The 26034-nt window shown below is 41.8% G+C and overlaps 1 protein-coding gene across 2 annotated transcripts in view; it reads right to left on the reverse strand.

Annotated features, from left to right (window-relative positions):
• MARCHF1 (membrane associated ring-CH-type finger 1) overlaps positions 1-26034 on the reverse strand; it is a 163734-nt gene that overhangs the window by 48842 nt on the left and 88858 nt on the right. For both annotated transcript variants that reach the window (XM_056855862.1, XM_056855861.1), the window contains one exon: positions 7485-7535. In XM_056855862.1, coding sequence (XP_056711840.1) covers positions 7485-7535 — 51 coding nt within the window. The remainder of the gene's footprint in view (positions 1-7484; positions 7536-26034) is intronic.

Below are 26034 nucleotides of genomic sequence, written 5' to 3' on the forward strand. Positions count from 1 at the left end.
ATGTTTTTAAAAAACAGGACCTCACTCACACAGAGTAATTGGGGTTGGTGGCTCAAACAGTGTTCCATTATAATGCTGCCACCGTTTAGTCATATCCCACAATATAGACCAAGATATTAAATTGTGTGTGCATGCTTCTTTCTCTTAGACACGCAGCCCATAGGGTAAAACAAAACAAGCAATTAGCTTTTATTCATGGTATTAACATAACACTGGATAAAGTACGGTAGAAGTTACAATGTTTCACTTGAGTTGAACTTTTGAATTGTGGTCTATTTCCTGCAACTGGGATCTTTTGATTACAAATTGGCTATTTTCAGCCCCAAATAAGCAGCTCTTCTCCACAGTTTCACTCAGTCAGACATCCTGCTTTTCCTCCTCAACTCCCAGCTGCCAACTGCTGTTCTTAACTGCTGTTTTACAAATGTCTCTCCAACATTTCGTCAGCTCTCAGTGATCGCTCTTAGGGAGAGGCAGAACCTACCCTGTCCACCACACTGAGCATATCACTAAAGACTGGCAAGCCCCCGCCCCCCAAATGCAAACTGTGAGATTGCACATAAAATGGCGAGAAAGTCAAAAATGTCCCTGGGCATTTTCAACCGCTCTGAGCACACCTAAAGCAGCTCTTTGAATCTAAGTCAGGATCTGTTAATAGAGGAAAAATATCCTGATGGAAGAGTGCTGGACTACAGTCTTCAGCTCTTCCATTCAACATTTCATCTGTTCCTTTCTATTTTTATTTTTTCTTCTTGTCTTAAGTTCTTATAAGGTTTATTCTGTCAAATGTTTTCAGCTTTTCTGTAAATAAAAAGAGGCATTTTAGATGTCATTTTTATGTTAAAATCACAGGCAGATTCAAGAATACAGCTCCAATTTTATGAAAATAAAGCCTGTGACTATGCACATAAAATTTAAAGGCTAATAAGCTCGACAGAGACTAAAGCCAGCATATGATGTAGGTATTAGAATTCAACTGACGAAACTGAGGGGATATGTTTTAATTCAATCCAATTTCCTAGAGGTGTTTTTGCTTTTATTAAAAATGATTCTTTGCCCTTCAATGTACTCTTTCATCTCACCATCTCATCTCACCATCTCATCTCACCAAATATCTCAGGGTATTTTACAAGCTTTAATTAAGCCTCCACCATACCTCCGAAACTACTCTTTATCTTGCACTATGGTGCAAAGAATTAAAGCTTAGTTGGATAAATTGGAATTGGGGCTCAAACTAAAGTCTTGCATCACTGGCTGTTCTTAATTTGTTATGATATAATGACTAAATCCAGACAGTTGCTAGAACGGCAACGTCTTTAAGGCAACGTGCAGCATGTACTATTGCATGTAGACCCATAAAAAGGAAAGCCAACACCTTCTGTTGGGTAATAAAAACTGTATTTATTTTATTTGTTTACATTGATCAAACTGGATCTGTGGCACCGCAGACCAAACCCCCTTTCCAAACCTAGATGCAGTCAAGCCAAAGAGATAAAATTTTTAGACATTCTAAATGACTGTGCCCTCGAACAGTTGGTCATAGACCCAACCAGAGGGGAGGCGATCCTGGATTTAATACTCTGTGGTGCTGCCAGTGATTTAGTGCGGGATGTGGATGTAGTTGAGCCAGTTGGCAATAGTGATCACAATGGCATCAAATTTAATTTAGATGTAAGTGGGAAAATGACTGGGAAATCTCACACAATTACCTTTGACTTTAAAAGAGGGAACTTTCCTAAAATGAGAAAACTGGTAAGGTTGAAAGGAACAGTTAGGAGGGTTAAATCTCTTGAAAAGGCTTGGGCGTTTCTCAAGTCCACATTACTAGAGGCTCAGCTAACTTGTATACCGCGGGTCAGGAAAGGTAGTAAAGTCCATAAGGTCACCACCATGGCTAACAGGTAAGGTGAAGGAAGCAATTAGAGAAAAAAAGTCTTCCATCAGAGACTGGAAGGTCTGCCCAAATGAGGCGACAGAAGCAAACACAAACTTGCACAAAGGAAATGCAAGCAGATAATTAGAGATGCAAAAAAAGATTTTGAGGGGCATATTGCTAAACACATCAAAACAAACAATAAGAAATTCTTTAAGTATATTAGGAGTAGGAAACCAGCTAGGGAAGCGGTTGGACCATTGGATGACAATGGGAGTAAAGGAACTCTAAGGGAGGATAAAGCGATTGCTGAAAAACTAAATGAATTCTTCTCATCTTTCTTCACTGTTGAAGATACAGGGCAGATTCCTTCTCCTGAACAGAGATTTTGGAGAGAGGAAAAGGAGGAACTGAGGCAAATAGAGGTAACAAGGCAGGAAGTCTAGACAAACTGCAAAGTAACAAGTCACAGGGACCAGACGGTATTCATCCTAGAGTTCTTCAAGAACTCAAATGGGAAATTGCTGAACTTCTAACAAATATATGTAATATGTCCCTTCGATCAGCCTCTGTACCAGAGGACTGGAGAATGGCCAATGTAACACCCATTTATAAAAAAGGTTCCAGGGGGGACCCAGGTAATTACAGGCCAGTTAGCTTAACGTCTGTTCCGGGTAAATTAGTGGAAAGCATTATTAAAGATAGAATTTTCAAGCATATAGAAGGGCAAGGTGTGCTGGGCAAAACCCAACATGGCTTCTGTAAGGGTAGGTCCTGTCTCACTAACCTATTAGAGTTTTTTGAAAGCGTCAATAAGCATGTGGACAGGAATGAGCCTGTGGATATTGTGTATTTGGATTTCCAAAAGCTTTTGACAAAGTCCCCCACCAAAGACTGCTAAGCAAACTTCATAGTCACGGGATAAGAGGACAAGTCCTCTTATGGATTGAGAGCTGGCTGAAAAATAGGAAGCAGAGAGTAGGAATCAATGGTCAGTTCTCACAATGGCGGGATGTGAGCAGTGGGGTGCCTCAGGGATCTGTGTTGGGACCGGTGCTTTTCAACCTGTTCATCAATGACCTGGAGTTGGGGTTAAACAGTGAAGTAGCCAAGTTTGCAGATGACACCAAATTATTAGGGTGGTTAAAACAAAATCGGACTGTGAAGAGCTCCAGAAGGAACTCTGCATACTGGAAGAAAGGGCATTAAAATGGCAAATGAGATTCAATGTGAGTAAGTGTAAAGTGATGCATATTGGGACAAAAAATCCCAACTTCACATATACACTGATGGGATCTGTGCTGGCAGGGACAGACCTAGAAAGGGATCTTGGGGTGGTAGTGGATAGCTCAATGAAGATGTCAACCCAGTGTGTGGCTGCTGTAAAAAAGGCAAATTCCATGCTGGCTATAATTAGGCGAGGAATAGAGAATAAAATTGCTGATATCATACTGCCCTTGTACAAATCTATGGTGAGACCACACTTGGAATACTGTGTACAGTTCTGGTCACCACACCTAAAAAAGGATACTACAGAGCTTGAGAAGGTGCAGAAAAGAGAAACCAAAATGATTGGGGGACTGGAGCAACTGTCCTATGGGGAGCGGTTAAGACACTTAGGGCTGTTTAGCTTGGAAACAAGGTGGCTGAGGGGAGACATGATAGAGGTCTATAAAATTATGCATGGTTTGGAGAGAGTGGACAGGGAGATATAATAATACTAGAACACGGGGTCATCTGCTAAAGCTGGAGGGTGAGAGATTCAAAACAGATAAAAGGAAGTATTTTTTTCACACATAGTTAAATTGTGGAACTCCCTGCCCCAGGATGTGGTGATGGCTGCCAGCTTGGAGGGCTTTAAGAGGGGAATGGACATATTCATGGAGGAGAGGGGTATTCATGGCTGTTAGTTAGAATGGATATTAGTCATGCTGCATACCTATTCTCTCCAGGATCAGAGGAGCATGCCTATTATTTTGGGTGCGGTGGAACTCAGGCAGGATGGTGCTGCTGCACTCGTCTTGTTAGTGGCTTCCTAGAGGCACCTGGTTGGCCACTGTGTGAACAGACTGCTGGACTTGATGGGCCTTGATCTGATCCAGCAAGGCCTTTCTTATGTTCACCAGGCCCCCAAAGTCAGCGTGGCAACACTTGCAGCCATGCCATACCTCTGCCAAATGCATCTGCCACACTCTCAGCTGGATCCTGCCAGCCACCAGCAGGGCCCCCTGCTGGGCCCCCAAACCAGAAGCCAAAATGGCAGCGCCTGTAGGTATGCCCTGCTTCTGTGAAATGTGTCCACCCGTATATCTTTCCACAGCTGGGCCACTGGCTATGATCATAGCCATTGCTTATGTACCCCCACTCAACAAAGAGTTCTATGACACCTTAAAACTTATGAACTTATAGTGACACAAGCTTTTACGGACTTCATCAGACACATGGTATACACCTTGTGCAGTGCACGCACGCGCACACAAAAGCAGGTACTCACAAAAAAATTGGAAGCAGCAGGATCATAAGCACATAAAATGTAAGGACTATCACCTTTCTGTTCAGCCAATATATACAAATACACATTCTGGAAATAATATTATTTTTCCTACTGTGCAAATTTAAAATCTAGAGAGACTGGCAGAGCAATCCAAACAGGGGGTAGTTTTGCTGAAGCTGGGAACAGCACAGCCATGTCGCCTCCTGAGCAGTTTGCTGTGCCGAGGCAAGCAAGCTGTCCAGGAAAATTCCCCTAACCCCCATGTAACTTCTGTATGCAGTTTCAGAGACTATGCCACCATTTTTGCTGGCATAAATTCATGATGGTAAAAGGGGGCGTTCTCGGGGTGAAAGGGCTTAGGGAGTTGAATAATGTCAGCCCCACCCCCAAAAACACCCCCTTTGGTGCCGGTGCGAGCACTTGTGCTGGAAGAACACTGCCACTGTGGCTGCGCCAGCACCCAGATGTGGTGCTGCCACACCAGTCCCTGACACTGGCGTAACTGACCCGGCGCTGCCTTAAATGGCACTTATGCCAGCGTTGGGGTCATGCCTCCACAAAGCCCTTCCCTCCCAGGACTCCACTATCTATGTTGTAAGGACAATACCCTCAATCTCAAAAATAATCTAAATTCAACAGGATAAATTCTTTTAATTCATTCCCACACAAGATTTATCAAGATAGCAGCCCATCAGGGAGCTCCACTTTAATCCTAGGAATAGTAATATTAAGCCTTTTGGCTGATGAAGCTACTTTTGTAGTGAAAACGCTGGAATACGTCCGGAGCCATGTTACCATCTGTATCTCCGCTGCCTGAAGACACATTGACATTGATATTGACTAAAATATGACTCTATGTCTTACATGAACTTTTTTGCACTTATTATCAGCAACTCCAGCTGATTTTTTTCTTGACGTTGTTATTTCCTTGCTTTGTAACCCTTGTTGTTTGCTTCATTTGTACATTTATTTCTTTGTAATATAGTTACAGCCTTTGCTGTTTTGCTGCCTGCTATCCATTGCCTATTGTCTCATTCAATTTTGCCTACTACTGTTTTATTTGCATCATTACTATGTACAGTAGAGTTATTGGCATAACTAGAGCTCTAAAATGGCGGCTGCCATTTTAGAGCACAGGGATGATCTCGCCCCTGCCCCAGGTCGCCCTCCCGCCGGCCTCCCGGGCCCTCCCGACCCACCCCGACCCCAGTGCCATCCAAGGGGGGGAGGGGGAAGAGCCCCTGAACCCCCTACTCACCGGGAGAGGCGGCGAATCGGCGGCGGCGCGGCCTTCCTGGGCCTGCAGGAGGCCCCTGCAGGCCGCTGCCGGCCGGAGGAAGCCACGCGGGCCCGGCGGCGGTGCGGCCTTCCTGGGCCTGCAGGAGGCGCCCCCAGGTCGCTGCCGGCCGGGGAAAGGTGCGTGGGCCCGGCGGTGATGGTGGCGGTAAGTTTCCCCCTCCCTCCTCCATCCTCTACCGTATTGACCCGCGTATAAGCCAAGTTCGGCTTTTTGAGCCCTTTTTTTGGGCTGAAAAACTCGGCTTATACGCAAGTATATACGGTAGTCTGTAAGACACTATGGTGCTCTGCTGATCTTTGCCACTTCAGGTAGATACACCATCAGAAATGCTGGGATGACAAACAATATTAAGCAAGATGCTCAGAATTCTTTATCATGGAAATGTTATCAAAATGTGTCATAAAATTAATTTAAGCAACATATGATGTGTCATCTCCCTCTTCCAACAGTAGACACCTCATTTATCAAAACCCCACCTACTCTTGTTCAAAAATATTATATATATACACATCAGTGTAACATTTTGAAAACAGAATTCTCATTTATTGTACATTCCCACTACCTGGATGCTTTGTATAGACCAAAAACCATTAAGAAAAAAGTTACAAAATTGCTAATATGTAGGTTGGATAAAACCTGATTAAAAAAATATTTAGAAGAAAATCTGCTTCTTAGCTACGGTATTACAAATTGAGAAGCAATCTGAAGCAGATAATAGCATTCCCCGTTGTAGTTTCAATGCTAAGGGCGCCAACTGGATTTTTAACGCTAATAAGGTTTTAACTATAATATACTATTTTAATTGATTGTATTCCTGGTTGTTAGCCACCCTGAGCCTGACTATAGTCAGAAAAGGGCGGGATAGAAATCGAATAAAATAAATAAATGAATAAATAAATCCTTCTAAATTGTGTATATGTGTAAAGTGCCATCAAGTCACAGCCAACTTATGGCAACCCCTTATGGGGTTTTCAAGGCAAGAGACTAACAGAGGTGATTTGCCAGTGCCTTCCTCTGCATAGCAACCCTGGTATTCTTAGGTGGTCTCCCATCCAAATAATAACCAGGGCTGACCTGTGGACACACAAAAAACCCTTTTTAAACATAAAATTAAAGGAAAAGGGGGAAAGGCCCCATAGAAAAAAGCGAGGCTGCGCCACTAAAAAAGGTGGCACAGCCCCACCACCATCGCTCAAGGGGGCATTCCCAGAGCAAAAGGGCTGTGGAAGCTGCCTAAAGGCAGCTCCACCCCTGGGAATGCCCCGGGAATACTCCCCCCCTTCTGGGAAAGCCCTGCTAGGATGGCTGCGTTGGTGGCAGCACCACGACACCAGAATGTTTGCCCTCACACCGGTGTAGGTGCTAGTTCACACTAACTCCCCCAAAGGAGTTTCAGCCCCCCTTTCAAGAATGGGCTGCCCATCAACATTTCAGTATTAACAAAATGCATTATTAGGCATATTAGAATGTATTTGGGGGGTGTATTTCATTGCTGTGTTTTAAAAAAAAATTGGCTCCATTGTGTTAAGCCACCATTAATCTATTAGGGGGAGAGGTAGGATATGAACATTTAAAACAAACTATGTGTTGAATGTAAAGCCTAACAAGATCACATATACTACTCATTTAAAAAGAAAAAATAACAATGAATTGCAAAAAATAATTACTTCAATAGTAATACTGCGTTTGAAAGCACAATATGCAGTCATTCTTATGTATGTTTTATCCCAGTATCTTCAGTAACTGTGTGTCAGAATACAGTATAAACAGTACAGAGACATCACAATTGGTCTTCCGGGGAATTACATTCAACTTACCTTTGAAATGTTACTTGACCGACTTGTTGAGCGACCTGGTGATTTATCATTCTGCAAAGAGAATTGCAAGAATTGTTCAGTTTTGGGGGGTAGAACATAAGGAAATTTACATATATTATGGTGTTTTTTTTCCTTTTCTTTCAGCTGTCTAAAGCTTACAAAGTTAATGGTAGCGAAGAATTATTGTCTGGTTTGAAAAGCACGTTGAAGGGCTTGAATGCATACAGTTTCTTTTAACAGCAGATAATCATGCAAAATCACAAACTGTTTTGGAACTTATTACAGTTTCAAAAGCAGCTTGCTGAAAGTCATGGGCAATGATGTTCAAGAAATGCAAGTTGGAAGCCCCCTTAGGTACACAGAACTAGACCTGCAGTACTTTGGATTGTTCTCTACATTTCTTGATTTCTTGTTCTTCAGATTGGACTGCCACTGTTCAGAATTATCTTATAAAAAGTTACATACACAAATAAAAGGATAGGAAACAATTTAGTGCATGTAGAGGCTAAAGCTGCATTCTGAAGAACCCCTTATGTTTCAGTGCTTAGAGAAAGATCATATGGTCCCCGCCCCCAAATTCCATACACAGATGGCATTAATTCTTCATTGACATTACTGGACCCTGAGAAATACATGAGTCTGAACTCTGTGAATTCTATTTAATTGTCTTTTTAAATTACAGCTCATTACAGCTCATTCCTCTGGCCTTTTGGCGGCCAGAGACGGCATGGCTGATGCACTGCCACGGTGCCTCCAAAGCTGTTCCCTGGCCACCGAAAGGCTTAAAAAAGCCTTTTAAATCTTTCCTCCTGAAAATGAGGCATGTTCCCCATTGAAAAAAGTGAGGCTGCACCAGGGTAAACCTGGCACAGCAACACTGTTGTTGGAGGGGGCGTTCCTGGCCTGAAAGGGGTCAGGAAGCTGCCTACTGGCAGCTCCGCCCCACAGAATGCCCCAGGAATGCCCCCCGGAATGACGGTATGGGGATTTCCGCTGGCGGGACTCTGGCGAGAAGCCGAGCTGGCATCCCAGGGCTGCGCTGCTGTGCCAGCGCAGGAAGGTCGGCGTGAGCGCCCCAACATCTCCGCCTCTCTCGGCAGTGCAAGTGGCCCGGGTGCCGGAGCAAGCAGCCCAGATGCCGGCGCAGCCACTTGCGTGCCTCCTGAGCTCTTTTAGCCCCAGAGCTCAGGAATGGGCTGTTAATATTACATCTGAAAGAGGTCCCTAAGTAATAAAAGGTTGAATACACAGTGAATATTCTTTATTTCATTATCCTGCTTCATTTCCATTCTGCTCTATCTCTACCCATGCTTGTGTCCCACAATAACTCAGTGCAACAAGGTGAGGCTTCTGCATATTTAGTGACAGTATGTTAGACAGAGTGACAGAAGACATACAATTCTGCCTCATGTTGAGTCAGACCACTAGTACACCTAGCTCAAGACTGCCTACTCTGCAAACAGCCCATTTCCAAGGTCATAGACAAGGATCTTCCTCCTATCTGCTAACAAAGATCCTTTCAGGAGATGCCATGAGTTGAACCTAGGAACCTGGCACAATGTATGTGCTACCACTGAGCTGTGGAACCCACACATCATGCTGCAATGGCAGGAATCCCCAGGTGGGCACAACTCATCATTATAATTTATGCTACTAGTTTTTATATCATATCTTTAGCATACATTTGCAAATGACAATATAACACCCTGGGCATTGAAGGAGAAAGTTATCATTTGGCTGAGACTGAATAGAACATACTCCTGAAACCACATCTCTGAAATCCACCTGCAGAGTTAAGCATTAATCTACCAAAATTAAATCAGCAGATTCGGATCAAGTATCTTCTTGATTTTTAACTACTCATTAAATGAGGTTTAGAAAAAAATATATATCCCTGGCTAAGGTAAATAAAATAGAACCTAGTCCACTGGAGTGAAAAAGGGCATACAACAATGATTTGCCTTCAGCTACAAGGACTATTTCCATGTTAAAGAAATGTAGCTGCTATTTCTTCATTAAAATGGCATACACTTCATTCTAAACAGATTATAACTTTATACAATTAAAATGAACCTTACAATATCAGTCAATTCATTTGCATAATACAATCAAGCTAGAGAACTCTACATGTAACACTTGCCACACACGGGCCCTAAACAGGTGTGTGTGTGTGTGCATACAGAAGCTCACTGATGTATGTGTGAGCACATTCACATGCCCACATAAATACAACCAGCAGTGAAAAGGTTTCCCAGAACTCTCATAAGGTTTGCTGATACCATAAGGGTGAAATTAAATACATACAACCCAACATGTAACAAGCAGCAAAACTCCAATGACTGCCTCTGTTAGGGGGAAAAAGCATTGGAAAGGGGGAAATTTGGAGCAGGAAAGGAATGTTTAACACTCCCCCCTTCTTCTGCACTTTCAGGACACCTCCCAAATTCCAGATACATAGTTATCCTCACGAATACACAGGAGGGAGAAGCACCTTGGAGTGGAAGAGTTGGAACAGACAAGTGTTCTATTCTAAACAGTCCCCCTCCCCCCCAGTATTTTATTCCTAACAGATGGGACAGCCTGGCCTTTATACACACTGGTTCTGGGCCTGCATTAGAACCAACTCTACTAATCTTCTCAAGCTCTACCCAAGAGGCTAGGCATGGTAAAGGAAACATCTTGCCTTGAAAGTTGTGTGTGTTGCTATCTTTGCATGCCTGATCTTCCTACTTTGTTCCTTCACAGTCATTAAAAAAAAAATATTAAAAAAATTGCAACCCCCAAACAGAAAGATAGGTAGGTAGATAGATAGTGCTGGGGAGGAGTCCAAAGTCATGGTGCATGTTTCAACATATGTACGGTATACTGCAAATTGTTGGCATGATGCCTTTTAAACTGTGTAATAAACAACCACACCACCTATATGTACAACGTACTGCGATCACAAATATAATTCACAAAGATGAGCCAACCTCATGAAATAACATTCACAAGATCATGATGTATATATGGCAAAATATAATATATCCAGCCAATACATACAACAATCATACAATAAACACATACACTAATATCAACTATGATCCTAAATAACTATCTGCTATACAATGAAAATCCTAAAGTTACAGAACATTTCCACATAAAGTCAATTCAGTGCAGCTGTAGTTACTTGAATTCACCAGAACTCAGTTCATAGGCAAATAGCTCAATCACAAGCGTGATGAATAGGTGATCACAGTTGATATTAGTGTATGTGTTTATTGCAAGATTGTTGTATGTATTGGTTGGATATATTCTATTTTGGCATATATACATCATGATTTTGGGAATGTTATTTCATAAGGTTGGCTCATCTGTGTGAATTATATTTGTGGTTGCCTCTTAAACAGCAGGTAGTCTATGTACCTTTATGTAAAAGAACTCTCTGAACATCCAACCAATCCTAAGACATGCATAGAAGCCAAATGGGAAAGTCTCAACACAAAGTGTCAAACGGTACTTTCCCCCCATTTCAAGAATGTGCTTTTTAAGTTGGAGACAGAACCAGTGCCAGACACAGTAGTGAGAGGGCAGTGGCTGTGAAAAAAGCAGCATGAAGTCATACATACCTAGTCATCTTTTCCCCACAATCAGACATGTTCAAGCTGTTCAAATACGGATGAATATTCAGCTCCCATGATCACTACCTGGGAGCAGGATGCTAGTCAAACCAGCAGGTAATTGGGTATCCCTGCTTGGCACAGAGATGTTCCGTAAGATAAGACATGGTTTGCTAACAGGATCTGCTCAATAGAAACATTATATCTTGCTGTCAAGCACTGCTGTGTGGAAGACTCGTATCTGCTGCTGCTGTGCATGTTAGAGAATATGGTTCCATCAAATGCTCTGACAAACTTTTTATCTTGTGCTTAATTAAATTATTTCCTACATGACATATAAATTAGTATAGATATGTCAAATAATACTGTGAGCAAGCTTCCTTCTTAGTTTTGTTTTATACTTACAAATTACTATCCAATTTGTAGTTAAGATAAATACAGACCCTGAATTCACAGGCAACCCGGGCTGTTGTTAAAAAAAAAAAGTTTAAATAGACTGAAGTTGTGTCAGTAGCTGAAAATAATTGCACAGCCTTTTCAGATGAATGCTTTCCTTTAAAAAACACACACACTCCAGTTTTCAATGTGATTGTCTGAGTTGGCTAGAACAGATTTCTGTTTACTGATCTCAAGTAGGGGATCAGCAGAAAATGAACACACTAGATTCTTCAGGCAATTTTTTCCCACTGGGTGACCCTCGGCCAGTCACACACCCTCGGTATAGGGTTGTTGTTACGTTAAAATAAGGAAGGGAAAACAATGTACACAGCCATGAGCTCCTTGGAGGAAGTACAAGATAAAAATTTAATCCAGAGAGAAAGAATAGTGTCATTTCATCCGTCTAATGGGTAAGGAGATAGTGTTGTCCTTTGATCTCTCCAATTCGAGTTCAGGTTCCAAACCTGACACTTTGACATCTGTAATCTTAAACAGAGCCTCTGAGCCCTCCCTGATCAAGAGAAGAAACTTGCTTACCTGTAATCGGCATTCTTTGAGTGGTCACCTGTGCAGCCACACAACCTGCTCTCTTTTCTCACTGTGGGTGGTGCACTCAGTTTAAATGGAAACTATTTGTCTCCTGGAGGCTAACTGATGGTCTACAAAAATGAACCCTCTGTGCCCTTACTGGTGCTAAAAGACTTACATTACAACACTGGAGAGATAAACGTCCACCTCAAGTAATCCAATGGATTGAGGACCTTACGACCTTATCAACATTTGAATGTATTGTTAGCCAAATTGCTCGGTTATGAATATTTATGGGGAAATAAGCATTCAATAACCAGCTTGGGGCATAACCTTCAGGATCTAACCTATGTTTACAGGAGTCCAAACCGTGATTCAAATAATAAAGTCGAGGCAATGGATTTAGTTTCAAGAGTTTTACTTATTTAAATGTGTGCACAAACATTCAAATATCATACACAACCAACATACAGAGTCTAGGATATTAAAGGAAGGAGTAAAGAGACAGTTGCCAATGTGGCAGGCCCATGATGATGGGAAATACTGAACCTGTCTTGAAGCGGAGTTGTCCTGGGTTCCGTGGGCTAAGAGGAATAAAAAGGGGGCGGGGGGGTCCCCTGCGTGTTCGAGCATGGCTGCCTACTCCGGCAGAGTGACAGCAAGTATGCGAGGGGGAGATTTAAGGGTAAGGTATGGATTACAGAAGACCTCAGTTATACCTTTCTCCTGGGGGCAGGGTGATTGGATTACCCCTTTGTGGTTCCCATGTAAAACAAAAGGTGACAAAAAGACTAATGGTCAGCTGCCGGGGTGAGGCAAGAGGGCAATTGAGAAAACTATCCTATTTCCATTGATTTGCACAATTCCGGGAGGACCGGGAGTGGCTTGCAGCTGCGATTAACCATCGGAGACAAAGACGCGCATATCTGTGTCTGGGACGCATTACTTTGCATAGCCGTGGGAACGATCCTTCGCTGATATCTTGACTTTTGCTGATGGGCTATTAATCATGCTGATGAGGCTGGGGAGGGGAGTGTTGGCGAGGACTACGTGCTTGGCAGCTCTCTGCGAGATGGCTTCTGCTTGGAACGAGGCACACAGGAAAATGGATTCCCTCTGGTTCACTCCGAGAGGCTTCTCCGCCCGTGGCTCTTCCTTGTCAGTTTCACTTGCAGGAGCTGACCCCGTTTTGTTTGGGGCTTGGCGCGCGGCTGGAAGAGAGTGTGCACGTATCTGCTGGGGTTGCCATAACCAGTCCGGGAGATTGGCAACCCGTTTAGTAACAGTATGGCTTATTGACAACAATTACGTATGGACCTATTTTTAGATATTTGGAAGCCTTTTATAGATGCTTACCTGTAGATGCCACCATTGTTATTATATTTTATTATATTTTTCATTTCTTTAGATCATAAAAAGAGCGCTGCTGGATCAGACCAGCGGCCATCTAGTCCAGCATTGTGTCTCACATAGCAGCCAACCTCTGGAGGTCCAACATCAGGGCCTAGAGGCAAAGGCCTTACCCTGATGTTGCCTCCTGGCACTGGGATCCTGAGGTTGACTGCCTCTGAACATGGAGGTTCCCTTTAGTCACTATGGGTAGTAGCCACTGAACAAATATGTATGAACATAAGAATTACTCAACACACCTATAAAGAAAAAGTAAACACTGTACACAGATTGTATGTGTGTTCATTGAAATTTGTGAACAGGGCTAGAGTAACAGGGCTAGAGTAACACTACCTCCGTCCCTTCCCATCTGGCTTTCTCGTCATCCATGGGCCCTGATTGTTTGAGATCTGCTCTGCACACACACACTAAGCAACCAAACAAGGAATTGGTGACTGACATAAAGTAGCAGGACCTCTACCCAACCCTCACAACTGCCACATTAAAACATTAACATTTGGGAACCTAGCAAGACAGATAGGAAGTCATAACGCCTCAGTACAAAACTCTTTTTTAAAAATTGCTCAACCATTTATTTTCTTAATGGTAAAGGTAGGTAAAGGTAATCCCCTGAGCAAGCACCGGGTCATTACTGACCCATGGGGTGATGTCACATCCTGACATTTACTAGGCAGACTATGTTTTACGAGGTGGTTTGCCAGTTCTTTCCCCAGTCATCTACACTTTACCCCCAGCAAGCTGGGGACTCATTTTACCGACCTCGGAAGGATGGAAGGCTGAGCCAACCTTGAGCCGGCTACCTGAAACAGACTTCCGTCGGGATCGAACTCAGGTCGTGAGCAGAGCTTTTGACTGCAGTACTGCTGCTTCCCATTCTGCTCCACAGAGCTCCTTATTTATTTTCTTAGCAGTGCTTATAACAACCCTACATGGTGATCCTGCACTGCAATTATCCCTAATATCATGAGAGCTATCTGAAATGTCAGAAAACATGAAAAGAAGTTTACACAATATTAGTATGTGCAAATCTTTAGAGAAAACAGTAATTACAGACATAATTCTGCTTACCATTAAATGTGTATCTTATTCCATTCTTTGAATTCTCTGTGGCATCCTATTCCATTAATCATTGCATCTTTTTTACAGTAAATAGCAATCCAATTCATTATATATTTTTGCTTGCTACAGTCACTTTCTGCTGCTTCCCTGCTAATGTCTAAATTATGAGGCAATTATAAGTGACCTACACAAGTACAACAATATTTCATTCAATAGCAGACCCCAGCTACGGAAGCCTGAGCTTACTGTTGGTGGATATACCTTTTGTAAAACTGCAATCTTATTTTTTCCCCCAGCTTGAGAACACTAAAAACTAATTAAACTGCTGTACCCTGTGCAGCAATTCATGCTAGTCTATTGGCTTAAAACTTCTATTCTAATGAAAATCTTCTTAGCCCATATGTAACACAGTGCAATATAGAAGTCATACACTGCAGCAGTCAGACCGTAAAAAGAAGGTTGTCTTATTTGTGGAGTAAGGTTGCCAGCTGCAGTTGGCAATTTGCCAGGAGATGCTGGAGGGCAACATCCCACCAGCCAGCATCGCACCAATGTGCAGCAAACTTTCAGTGCAAAACTGAAGTGGCATCATTAGATCTGACCATAGAGATTTGGATGAATCCTCGAACTAGGATTTCCAACCTCCAGGTGGCACCTGGAGATCTCCAGCTATTACAGTTGATCTCCAGGAAACCAAGATCAGTTCTCCTGGAGAAAATGGCTGCTTTCGAGGGTTTACACTATGGTATTATACCCCGGTGGTACCAGAGAAATGAACAGTTGGGACAAAAAGCAGGTGTAAAAGTTCTATACACCACAAATAAATTCTGCTAAAGTACCATCCAATTCAGGCTTCTATCAAAGTGCCAATGCATATCAAAACAAACCCCTGCTCAACATCACCAGTTCTACTGGCTTAAAAATATTTTCTAGGGAACGTGGAACAAAAGAGATACAAAAGTGAGTGGTTTTATCTTGTTGATTGTTATATCATGTTTGCAACTCATTTCTTTGTTAGCAGCCTAGAGTCTAAGGAGATAAGGTGGGGCAAAAATATATTAAATACATAATTATTTATGCCATAGTGAATTATAGGAAGTTATACAGAACGTCTGCAGCCACCAGCTTTGACCATCATGCTTTCTTTAAACTAAAGTCTCACGCTCTAATAAGGATAAAGTAGGTAGATTTTCCCGTTTTTATTTTGAATTATTTACAATTAACTGCACTGTAAATATGGCAGGACAGAGAACAGGAATTTAGAAGTTTATCCTCCGTATATATTTTTTCCTTATATTTTTTCCCTCTCTGTTCTCAGTAGAACTACATATTTATCTATTCTCTACAAAATGTCAACGTTTGGATTCCTTGTTTTGGATGACAAATTTAATTATTTTGAGAGCCAGAATAACTCACAATGAAATCCATTAGGTCATACTAATTGGCAGACAACGAATTAACATCCAAGATGAAAGACCAGCCAAGTACTTGCCTAACAGCCAAAAATATTTCAGAAAGAAAAGAGCATTAATTAAACATGTAGAACAAAAGGTGATTCAATTAATGTAGAGCTGGGAAATAACTTCACTTATTTTTTTTATAATCTATAAAATGTCCATCCTTTTCCTACTAAACGAACAGATACAGAATTTGCTTTGGAGATGTAGTCAGTTAAGATGTGGTTTATGGTATCACGTTACCAACTAAAGACAACTGGAAATTTATCATGGGGGGAATTCTTATCCAGGGCTGCATGCACACGCTGCTAGTCACTGTGATATTGTTGCGCTCTCACAATCATTTACAACAGGATTGTCTCGTCCATGCAGGAAAATCTATTTGAAAACTATTGCTATAATGCAAGATCCAATAATGTGCAGATGTAATGCAAAACCACCTTCCCTTAACCACTCATTTCAGTGCAAGCCATTCCTGTAGCATGCGAAGGCCAAGTATTCTAGTTCCTCTTGCTCCTCCTGCCTGCTGATTCACTCACTGAAGCACTGGGGAGGGGAGTGTAGTCCACATGGCTGTGCACCACCGACAGGACCCCTTTTGGCATGAGTTCTGCGTCTCAATGCACGAGCCACTGTTTTTCCCTTTAAAACTGTGGCTCCATGAAACTCAAACCACTTCATCAGCCATTTATCATGCCTCTGTTCACCTTCACCCACCTACCCAAAGCTGCTGCCTTTCTCTGATTTTCTATAACCTTACCTTCCAGCCACCCAATTTCATCTATGCAACCAAGCATCTCCCAGGTGCTCTTCTCAGACCCAGTGCTTCACATCACTCCTCGGCAGCCCTCAGCCTTCCTGTTCTTTGTCCCAATCAGCCTGACTGTCCACTCTGTTCAGCCCTGTCCCGCCTTGCACACAGCTTTCACAGAAACGATCTTGCCTTGGTGCCTTGACTATTAACACATCACATCTCTCAGGCAGATGAATCGGACTGAAATTCAAAGAATTCTTTCTTGGGAGTTTGCCCGACTGAATAAAACAGCATTTACTTCTGAGTAGACCTCCTTAGGCTTTCTCCCTAACACTCTCTGCTGCCCTTGATGGACTCTGCTCAGATGTTTATCCTGCCGGCAAAAAATAGGGAACTCTTTGGTGGACCCAAATACGCCTTAAAGGCAAAGCTATTGATCTTACAGGGAGGCAAGGTGAGACATTTCTTTTAGAAAGGATGTTACACAGAGTCTTGTTTCTCTGTTTTTAACATAATGGTACCAGCCCCAAGTCCAAAAATAAACTAAAATGTATTTTTACCTTTCTCTAAGTCAGTGTGGTGTAGTGGTTAAGAGCAGTGGACTCTAATCTGGAGAAACCGGTTTGATTCCCCATTCCTCCACATGAAGCCTGCTGGGTGACTTTAGGCTAGTCACAGTTCTTCTCCGAACTCTCTTAGCCCCACCTACCTCACAAGATGTCTGTTGTGGGGAGAGGAAGGGAAGGCTATTGAAAACCTGTTTGAGACTCCTTAAAAGTAGAGAAAATGGGGGTATAAAAGCCAACTTCTTTTCGCAAACGTTAGTCCAATACTAGTAGTAACTTGAAAGACTTAAACTCTTAAGTCAATTCTGATGCAATGTTTTGTATCAATAGCAGCCCACACCCAAGAACCTTATGTCAGAATGTATCATACCTGAATAAATCATATACATCCATGAAAGTATTTCCTAGAGATTGAAAACACTGCTCTGCAACTTTCCTTCTGTTCGTGTTTATAGGTTAACTCCACATTTAAACTCAAAAGAGGGAGCTTACAACTTCAGTCAAACTACACAGGAACATACGGGGGGTTTTATACAACTCTTAAGGGTGTATTTTTCCGGGTGTTTTATTCTGCCCTTACACTAGAACAGATCAGCATTCAGGTTGCAAGTTTATTATTTCCACAATGCTCTCGTTTCTGATCCTTCTAGCTACCAAACAACCATGCATCTTTAAATGCCACTGATACCTGTTCACAATGTGTGATATTTTATGGAATAGCTCCATAGCCATGTAATTTACATTCCACTATAAAGGAGTTTTATAGTTCATACTCTGTAATACTTTTCCATTGGCAGACCTGGTGTAAGTTCAGCCTACCCAGACCACAATGGGTGGTCGTATTAGTCTGTCTGTATTAGTAGAAAAGAGCAAGAGACCAGTAGCACCTTAAAGACTAACAAAATTTCTGACAGGGTATGAGCTTTTGTAAGCCACAGCTCACTTCTTCAGATACTATCCAGATTAAAATTATACTTAAAATTAACTCTTTTAAAATGGAAATACCAAGGCAGACAAAAAAAAAACCTGATGAAATTAACCAACACTTCTTTTGTTTTCATATGAAATTTGGAAAGCTATTTTAAAATATATCCCTCTCCTACCCTACGGTGTATGTGTGAAGGATAAATGCAGATAAAAGGACTCCTTCTTCCCCCTCCATGGTCTACAAAAACTATTCATTATAATCAAACATTGACCTGACTTTCCATTAAGATGCTGCTTTTACTGAGTTATGGCAGCATGTGAGTCACATACACAAGCTGCGTGCTGATTTCCATGGCAACAAGGTTATACGCTCTACAAATAAAAACTACCCAAGTCTAAGGTTAATTCTCCTCCTGTAACAATTAGCGCAATGTAAAGAAAGCTTTAAAACTGAAATGATTCGTTGTTTATTCTATACTTACCATTAACTACAAGGCAGCTGCAACCAAAAAATCAATTAAATATGAAGGCGCTTAATTTCTGTTAATTCTAGTGATGTAGTCATTTTAATTGCATTCATTATGGTGGTCTTTATCTTGCTGGACAACCAAATGCAGCCTGTATTGCTATTATATTTTATAATAAAGCCATTGCAAATAATGAATTCTTATCTTTTGCTGTAGAAAGAGGATACATGTAGCTGCCTGCGTTGGTTCAAAGAAATACAGATTCAAAAGTGATGCAATATCTTTTATTAGGGCCAATCAAAATAACACAAAATCATGTACAACCTTAGAAGTTCTCCAGAATCCTTCATCAGGCTGGCTATTTAAAATCAAGAAGGGGGGGGGGAGAAAGGTGTTGCCCAGGAACATGTTGCCCAGCCATGATCTTAAGGTCTTGTCTTATAAATATCTTGTGCGGAATGCTCAGCAAATATGGAGATTTAAAACGGTGTTACTATCAGGCAGCACCCTTGGCCTTGTGGGAGCATCTATTTCATTTAAAAAAGACTGATTCATACATTTAGAGCTAGGGCAGACTTCCAGTGGGAAGCCAAGTGTTTTGTTTTAGGAGATATCACTCTTTCACAGGCAGAAGTCATTCCCTGCAGTGTATCAATAATACTGCGGAATCCCCGTTCCCAGGGGGGGTGGACACCCCCCCCACTTTCAACTACCAGTGGGGGACAGTTTCACTCAGGCATTGCTGAGGCAGGCAGTCCCACCAGAGACTGTGGGGAAAGAAGTAAGGTTGCAGCCATGCCCAGAAATGCACTGGAAGCAGCCTTAGAGCCTGACAGGCTCAGTGCATGCCTCAGAAGGGAGATGGGACTCAGGCAACAGAACATGCCAGAGGAGGAGGCCAGCAGCAGCTGAGGCTTCATGGGGCCTGTACAGGCAGCTAGCGCAGCCTCTTAAAACCTATGGGGAGGGTGGGGCAGGAGAAGAGAGGCCTAGCCAGGGAGGCCAGATTTCACTGTGGGCCCGCAACTGAAGAGAGGGTACTGGGGGAAGCCCGGGGTCAGCCCACACAATCTATTATTAAGCTGGCCCAGAGAAGACCAAGGAAAAAGGGCTAGACCTATCCTAAGAGATCCTGGGAAAGCCAAGTGGTGGGAGAGAGGGGGCTGGGATGAAACGAACCTCCTTTCCTCGCACTATTCGCAGGCAACACCTGGGCAACACCTAAAATAAGAGAACACGGGAGGGCGCTACAGCCCAAGACTCTGTCTGAACTCCAGCAGAGTCTGTCCCCCCCTCCAAAATAGTTCAGTGTATTGCACCCAGGTACCCTGGGATGGCTGTGGGTAACCTTTTGATCAGCAGTCAGTGGCACAAGAATTTTGTCTATTTGCCATCTGTAGGATTATCTGTAGGATAAGCATGATACCTTATCACCTGCTGCCAGTTAAAGCTGCAGAATGGCCCTGTGCCCTCCCATCATTGGAAATAGGCAGCGGGGCTGGTTTAATCTATATCTGTCAGTGAACATACACGTATATTCTCTATGGCCGTGGATGCCACCTTGTGGCTTTTTCCCATGATATGGTGAGAGACTGGTAGAGCTTTCAAGAAGTCATGCTGTACTGAAAGCAAACAATTTATGCCATGTGTGAAGTCACCCCTCAAGGCAATGCATAGACTGGAGCATTGCAACTGGACTGGCAACCACGCTATCTAGAGCCCATATCCAAGGCTCAGAAGCTAACTATTGCACAGAAAACATGCCCACATACAGTGTGATTCTCACAGGCCGGTGCTGCACAGCCCATTAATGAGGGTGGCTTAGTAAAAATGTTTGCTGTTTTCCCATGTTTGTCCAGAGATAGAATGCCAAATCAGACAGCTCAAAGACTGAAGAAATAATGGCATGTTTCTACTTGAAATTCTTAAGCTTGCAGTTGTTCTTGTCTCATATCACCCTCCCTTCAGGAGGAGCAGAAGTAACCTGGGAAGACTCAGAAGAAGATAACTCTTCTGTCTGTACAGCACTGACAACAGATCAGCCAAGACAAGGAGAAACCCAGTTAGTATTTAATTAAGTTCAGAGAAAAAGGAAGATTCCACTCCATACCTTGGCAGGCCAAATCACACAGATTAGGCGAAGCCATGCTTTCTTTAGACTTCTCTGACTAATTTAAAGATGAGGCAGCCCTACACAGCAGATTTTCGGAAACTTTTCAAAAAAGCAAAGCCAATCAAAGACAACATGTGATAAGTAGAATCTATATGTGATGCTCCCCCTTCTTGAGGCCACGTTGTCCTTGTTCTGCCATGACCTTCCGCGCAGTGGAAGACCCTAAAGGCTTCAGATGTGAGAGGGAAGGCGGTTGCACCACCTGATTCCCCCTTCTTTCTGTATACTCTACTCTCACACAGTGCCTGAGTAGGGATACTCCATCCTCCCATGCCTGCTGCAGATCCTCTCAAAATAGGTCTAAAGATGCATGGGCCTGGAAAAGATACTGAAAAATTCAGAGGTGAACTCCCACCCCCCATTTTCCCCACAGCCTCAGTCCCCTCAGTCCTCCGTAAGGGCTGGACATGCTGTCTAAAATCGCTCTCCATCCTAGCTTAGATAAGAGAGCTAGAAGCCTTTACTCTGCATTTCCTATCTAGTATGGAGTTCCCTCACAATAAAGAGCTGCTATTTCTTTTCTGAGAAAAAGCCTAAATGTGAACTTATTTGTCAAGTAGACAGACTATGGAATTCCATTGTATAGATACTCAGCTCTACTTTAATCTTTTTCAATTTCCCATCAGAAAAAAATGGAAAATTTGGAGGTGCACTGAAAATTAACTCCTACAAAATATTTTCTTTTAGAATGTGTAAAATACTTCTTAAGGTAAAGTTTTTCACAATTAAAATGTATAGCATGAAAAAGCATGAAGATTTTTTCAATTTTTCCTATGGAAAAACCTCCTGTGAAATACTTTCTCTTTTTGAGTGAGAAAAAAACTTACCTTACAAAGCATGTCCCTCTTTCCAATTGCACAGCATAAAAAACTCTGAGGGCTTTCTCAATTTTCCAATGTTAAAATTGGGACAGTTTGGGGAACACTGAAAAGAAAACCTATAATATTACGGACATTTCCAACCTTTTCAGTGTTTTTTGTATAAAAGTAAATAATTTGGATAACAATTATGTGTTTAACTATAATACATTATTAGAGTTCAGTGGTTTCAGTGTTATAAAATTTAGCTTAATATCCAAACATGCTATCCAATGTGACTGTATAACAACTTTTCTGTCCAAACAATACACTTGCTTTTGTTTACTCCAGAATTTGTTTTTCACCTTCAAAATGTTATTGTTTTGTACCGCCCAGACAGCAAATGTTAAAGATACATGTGGTAGGAAAGCACGTACAACAGTTTGCAATTCTTTATTGGGAACACTTGCAATTTTTCTTACAGATCCCAGTATGAAACTCTTAACTATTATACTTACAGATCCCAGTATGAAACTCTTAACTATTATATTATATGTTTTGCCATACACTGCTTTCTTGGGGTGGCTGCTGTTGAATGGTAGCAAGCATCTGTGCCTGGGTGAGTCATGCAAGTCATGTGGTACAAAGTCACTTAGTGGTTGCTGCAGGGCCTGGCCCCAATTAGTTCTCTCTCAAAGGCTAAAACAAAGGGCCCTGCCCCCTTCACCTGTCTTTTACTGACAGAATACAATGCAAGAAGCCATTTTGAGATTGCCTAGCAGCCCCACAGTCACTGCTGAGATCTGAGAAAGGTACAGGTGTTGCTTCTATTGTTTTGGGAGTTTTTAACTGCTCTGTGTATGTCTTTTCATTTTAGATTTTTCTGCAAACCTGGGGCTTTTTCCAGGTTTATAGAAAGATGTGTCTTGTCTGCTCATGGGCCCAGTCTCTGGATTTAAGTACCTACAGATGGGAACATGCTGAGAACTAGATATATTGATAAGTTTTTGTTTTTAAAAAAAGGATCTCTAAGCAAAATTAAATCTGATCATTGTTAAGTGGCTTTGTCACAAGAGGAAAAATGTGTGCAAAAATTCAGAGCATCATTCAAAAATGTGTTCACTGTGTTTGCTGTTCACTGAATTTTAAGGAGCTTGAAACCAAGTAATGCTTACTAATGCAATACAACCATCAGATTCAAGATGAAATCAGTAATCTGCTGTCATTGACCACAGATTACATGGATCTGCACACATTCAGATGTTTTGCCATACAGTAGCAATATTTCACTAAGTACTCAATTACAAAATTAGTTTCAGTTATTGGACTGGCAGGAAACAGCTTCAAGTAAAGCATACATAATCTGGAAAATTCAACAAATTCAACAGCACTTTTGAATTCAAAGAGTTCATTACTTCTAACATAACCTCTAGTTATGGGTATGGATAGGCACTGACATAAGCAGTGAGGAAGAAGCCTGATGGCAAGGTAGTATGACTATGGTATCTAGTAGTTTTCTGGTAATATTTTAATAAGGAAAGTTAAAATTAAACAACAAGGCAAAATTGCACTGGGATCAAAGGAATATATAGATCTGGAAACATTGGTTCAAATGAGACGTCTACCTGTGAAAATGTTGGGATGCCTGCAGACGAAAGCGGCATTATAGTATCATGAAAGAAATAAGGGCTTTACTTGGCCAGACATGCTGGGAGCAAAACAAATTCCGAAAGCACTGCGAGAATATCAGGGGATCATCTTGGACCCAGCATCCAACAATAATAAATGCAGTGCAAACAATACACACAAGCCAAGGCTTTCCTATGCCTCATTGTTTCAGAAGTCTGTACATATGGTCAACCCCAATGGGCTTAACTCAGAATTGGGCTCAATCATCTATTTGGCCAGAAAACTTGGCAATATTTAATTTTTCCCAAGCACAATTCAGAGTTTCAGAAGTCCTGCGGCACTTTGGATGACATTACAAATAATGTCACAGGTTTTCAAAATACCCTCCCTACAACAACTCCTCCATTTACCACCCACCCCCACATAAGTAGCAGCAGCAGGTGGCCAGTCAGCTGGCATAAAGAGAGGTGTTCTCTCTCTCCCGTTCTCCTGCCAATCCCTCTCCCACCTTTCCCCTTGGTGCTTGAAACACTGTTTTGGTAGGATCCGAGGAACCAGATATGCATTACGAAATTAGCTCATGGTGTTTGATATTAATGGGGGAGGCAATATTTCCAACGGTGCACCTAGCACCTTAGATACTGCCTAAAAAGCATTCCAGACCCAAGGGAAGAAAATAAGGGAGATGGGGAGAAAGGAGAACAGAAAGAGTCGCTTCCTTCACACCCATTGGCTGGTCACTCGCCCACCTGCTGCTTACATCATCAGTAACAGGGGCCAGTTAAGTGAGGCTGGGAGGAGGAAGTTCTGCTCCGGCTTGGATATGGAACCCAAATCAGATAGAAAAAATAGGTAGAATGCTTGCCTGTATTGAACAGCTAAAGTTTGTAATCTGAACAAGGGAACTAGAAACTTCAGCATCTCAGCCGTCTTGCTTGCTGCTTCTTTCATGATTTTCTGTAGCCAACTTTTTCACCTTAATGGAGACTTTTGCTGAAAAATAAGGGTGCAGGGACAGGAAAGATTGGGGCATAACTAAATGCTCTTTGTGAAATTAGACCAGATGCTGAATGGGTAGTATAAGAATATAATTTTGCATACTGCCATCATAGGAGCAAATTAAAGATGAGATTTATGCAGTATCAGTGCAGACTATATGCACTATGACTCCTGAGGATAATTATTCTCTATGCTCCAAAGGGCAAACTACTGTTCTAAAAAGGTCACTGAACAACATATAATCTTGTGTGCTGGTACCTTGAAGGAAGAACCAATAATATATCCTGTGAAGTGAGTAAGAATACAGTGTGTTGTTTTATTATGTTTATAATATTAGCAGCAGCACATTTACGTAACTCTGACTTTTCCTCTGCATTACAAAGGTGAGTTGAAGCATTAGGGTACGGAGCTTCTTTTTTGACAATACTGTATGTCTTCTTTTTTGACATTACTGTATGTCTAGGTTTTGGCTAACTGCTCATATAAATTATTATACAAATTGTTCAACTTCAGCAACACAAAATTCAAGACTGATCTACAGCTGAAATATTTCCAATTTTATCTCAGGTATTTTTGGCTTGCCCTGACCTAGATGGCTCAGGCTAGCCTGATCTCGTCAGCTGTAAACAGCTTAGCAGGGTTAGCCCTGGTCAGTACTTGTATGGGAGATTAAAAAAAGTAAGGCCAAGGGTAATGGTGCAAAATAGGTCAGAATATATTTTGCTACTCAGTTAAAATTCCCTTCGCATTTTGCCCAAGAGGATTCATCAGGGGAATCAGTTAGCTGCAGTGGTTTGTCAAAGAAGAGTAATAAGATCGGTCCTGTGACTACTGGTATCTCCTTACTTGGATGGGAGACCACCAAGGAAGTCAGGTCACTACACAGAGGAAGGTACCGTAAGCCTCTTGCCTTGGAAACCTTACAGGGTCACCATAAGTCGGCTGTGACTTGACAGCACTTTACACACATACACACACACTTTTGGCTTGCTTTTCTGTTCATTGTTTTGTTTATTTATTATATTTCTTGGCTTCTATTAGGCATTTCCCAAACATGCTTAGTAATTTATTTCCTAAATGCTTCGAGGTTATTACTTGGAGCACTCTGTAGAGCCCATTTAACTGCAGCAGCCTTCTTATTCAAGATTTAACATGAATGATTTGCATTTGGAATCTCTTCAGTATTTTTCAGACAAACCTAATTTTCAGTACTAAAACACCCAATGAAAAGCATCTAAATGAAACAATATTAGATGCATCTTTATAACACTGAAAATACCGAACTCTTTAATGTATTACTATTAAGCACATTATAACATATTAATTGTTGGCAACATCACTTACATTTAAATAAAAAGGGGTTTGTTGTATACGCCTATAGTAAAAGAGAGGTTTTTTTTTAAGTGCTCCTTAAAAATTTACAGATTTTTCAAAACGAAAAACTGAGTCCTCAGACTTCCATGTGGGGAAAAACATTGCCTTAAGAAGCATGTTATTCATCCTAAAAGAGAAAATACTTCATAGGGTGAACTATTAACATTCTAAACATACAGAAGTATTTGAAACATCTCTAGCCACCAATTCTACCATTGAGGAAAGAGGACAGGGTCACATTTGACCACACAAAAGGGCTACGCTTGGGATCATGGGACACACATGTAAAAAGCAATGTGGGATTAAGGCTGTTGTAAGCAGGGGTACTGGGTGAGACTGAGTAAAAATGATGCCTAGATCCAACCTAAAATGT

The sequence above is a fragment of the Euleptes europaea genome, chromosome 9, assembly GCF_029931775.1.
Source record: "Euleptes europaea isolate rEulEur1 chromosome 9, rEulEur1.hap1, whole genome shotgun sequence".
Classification (NCBI taxonomy): domain Eukaryota; kingdom Metazoa; phylum Chordata; class Lepidosauria; order Squamata; family Sphaerodactylidae; genus Euleptes; species Euleptes europaea.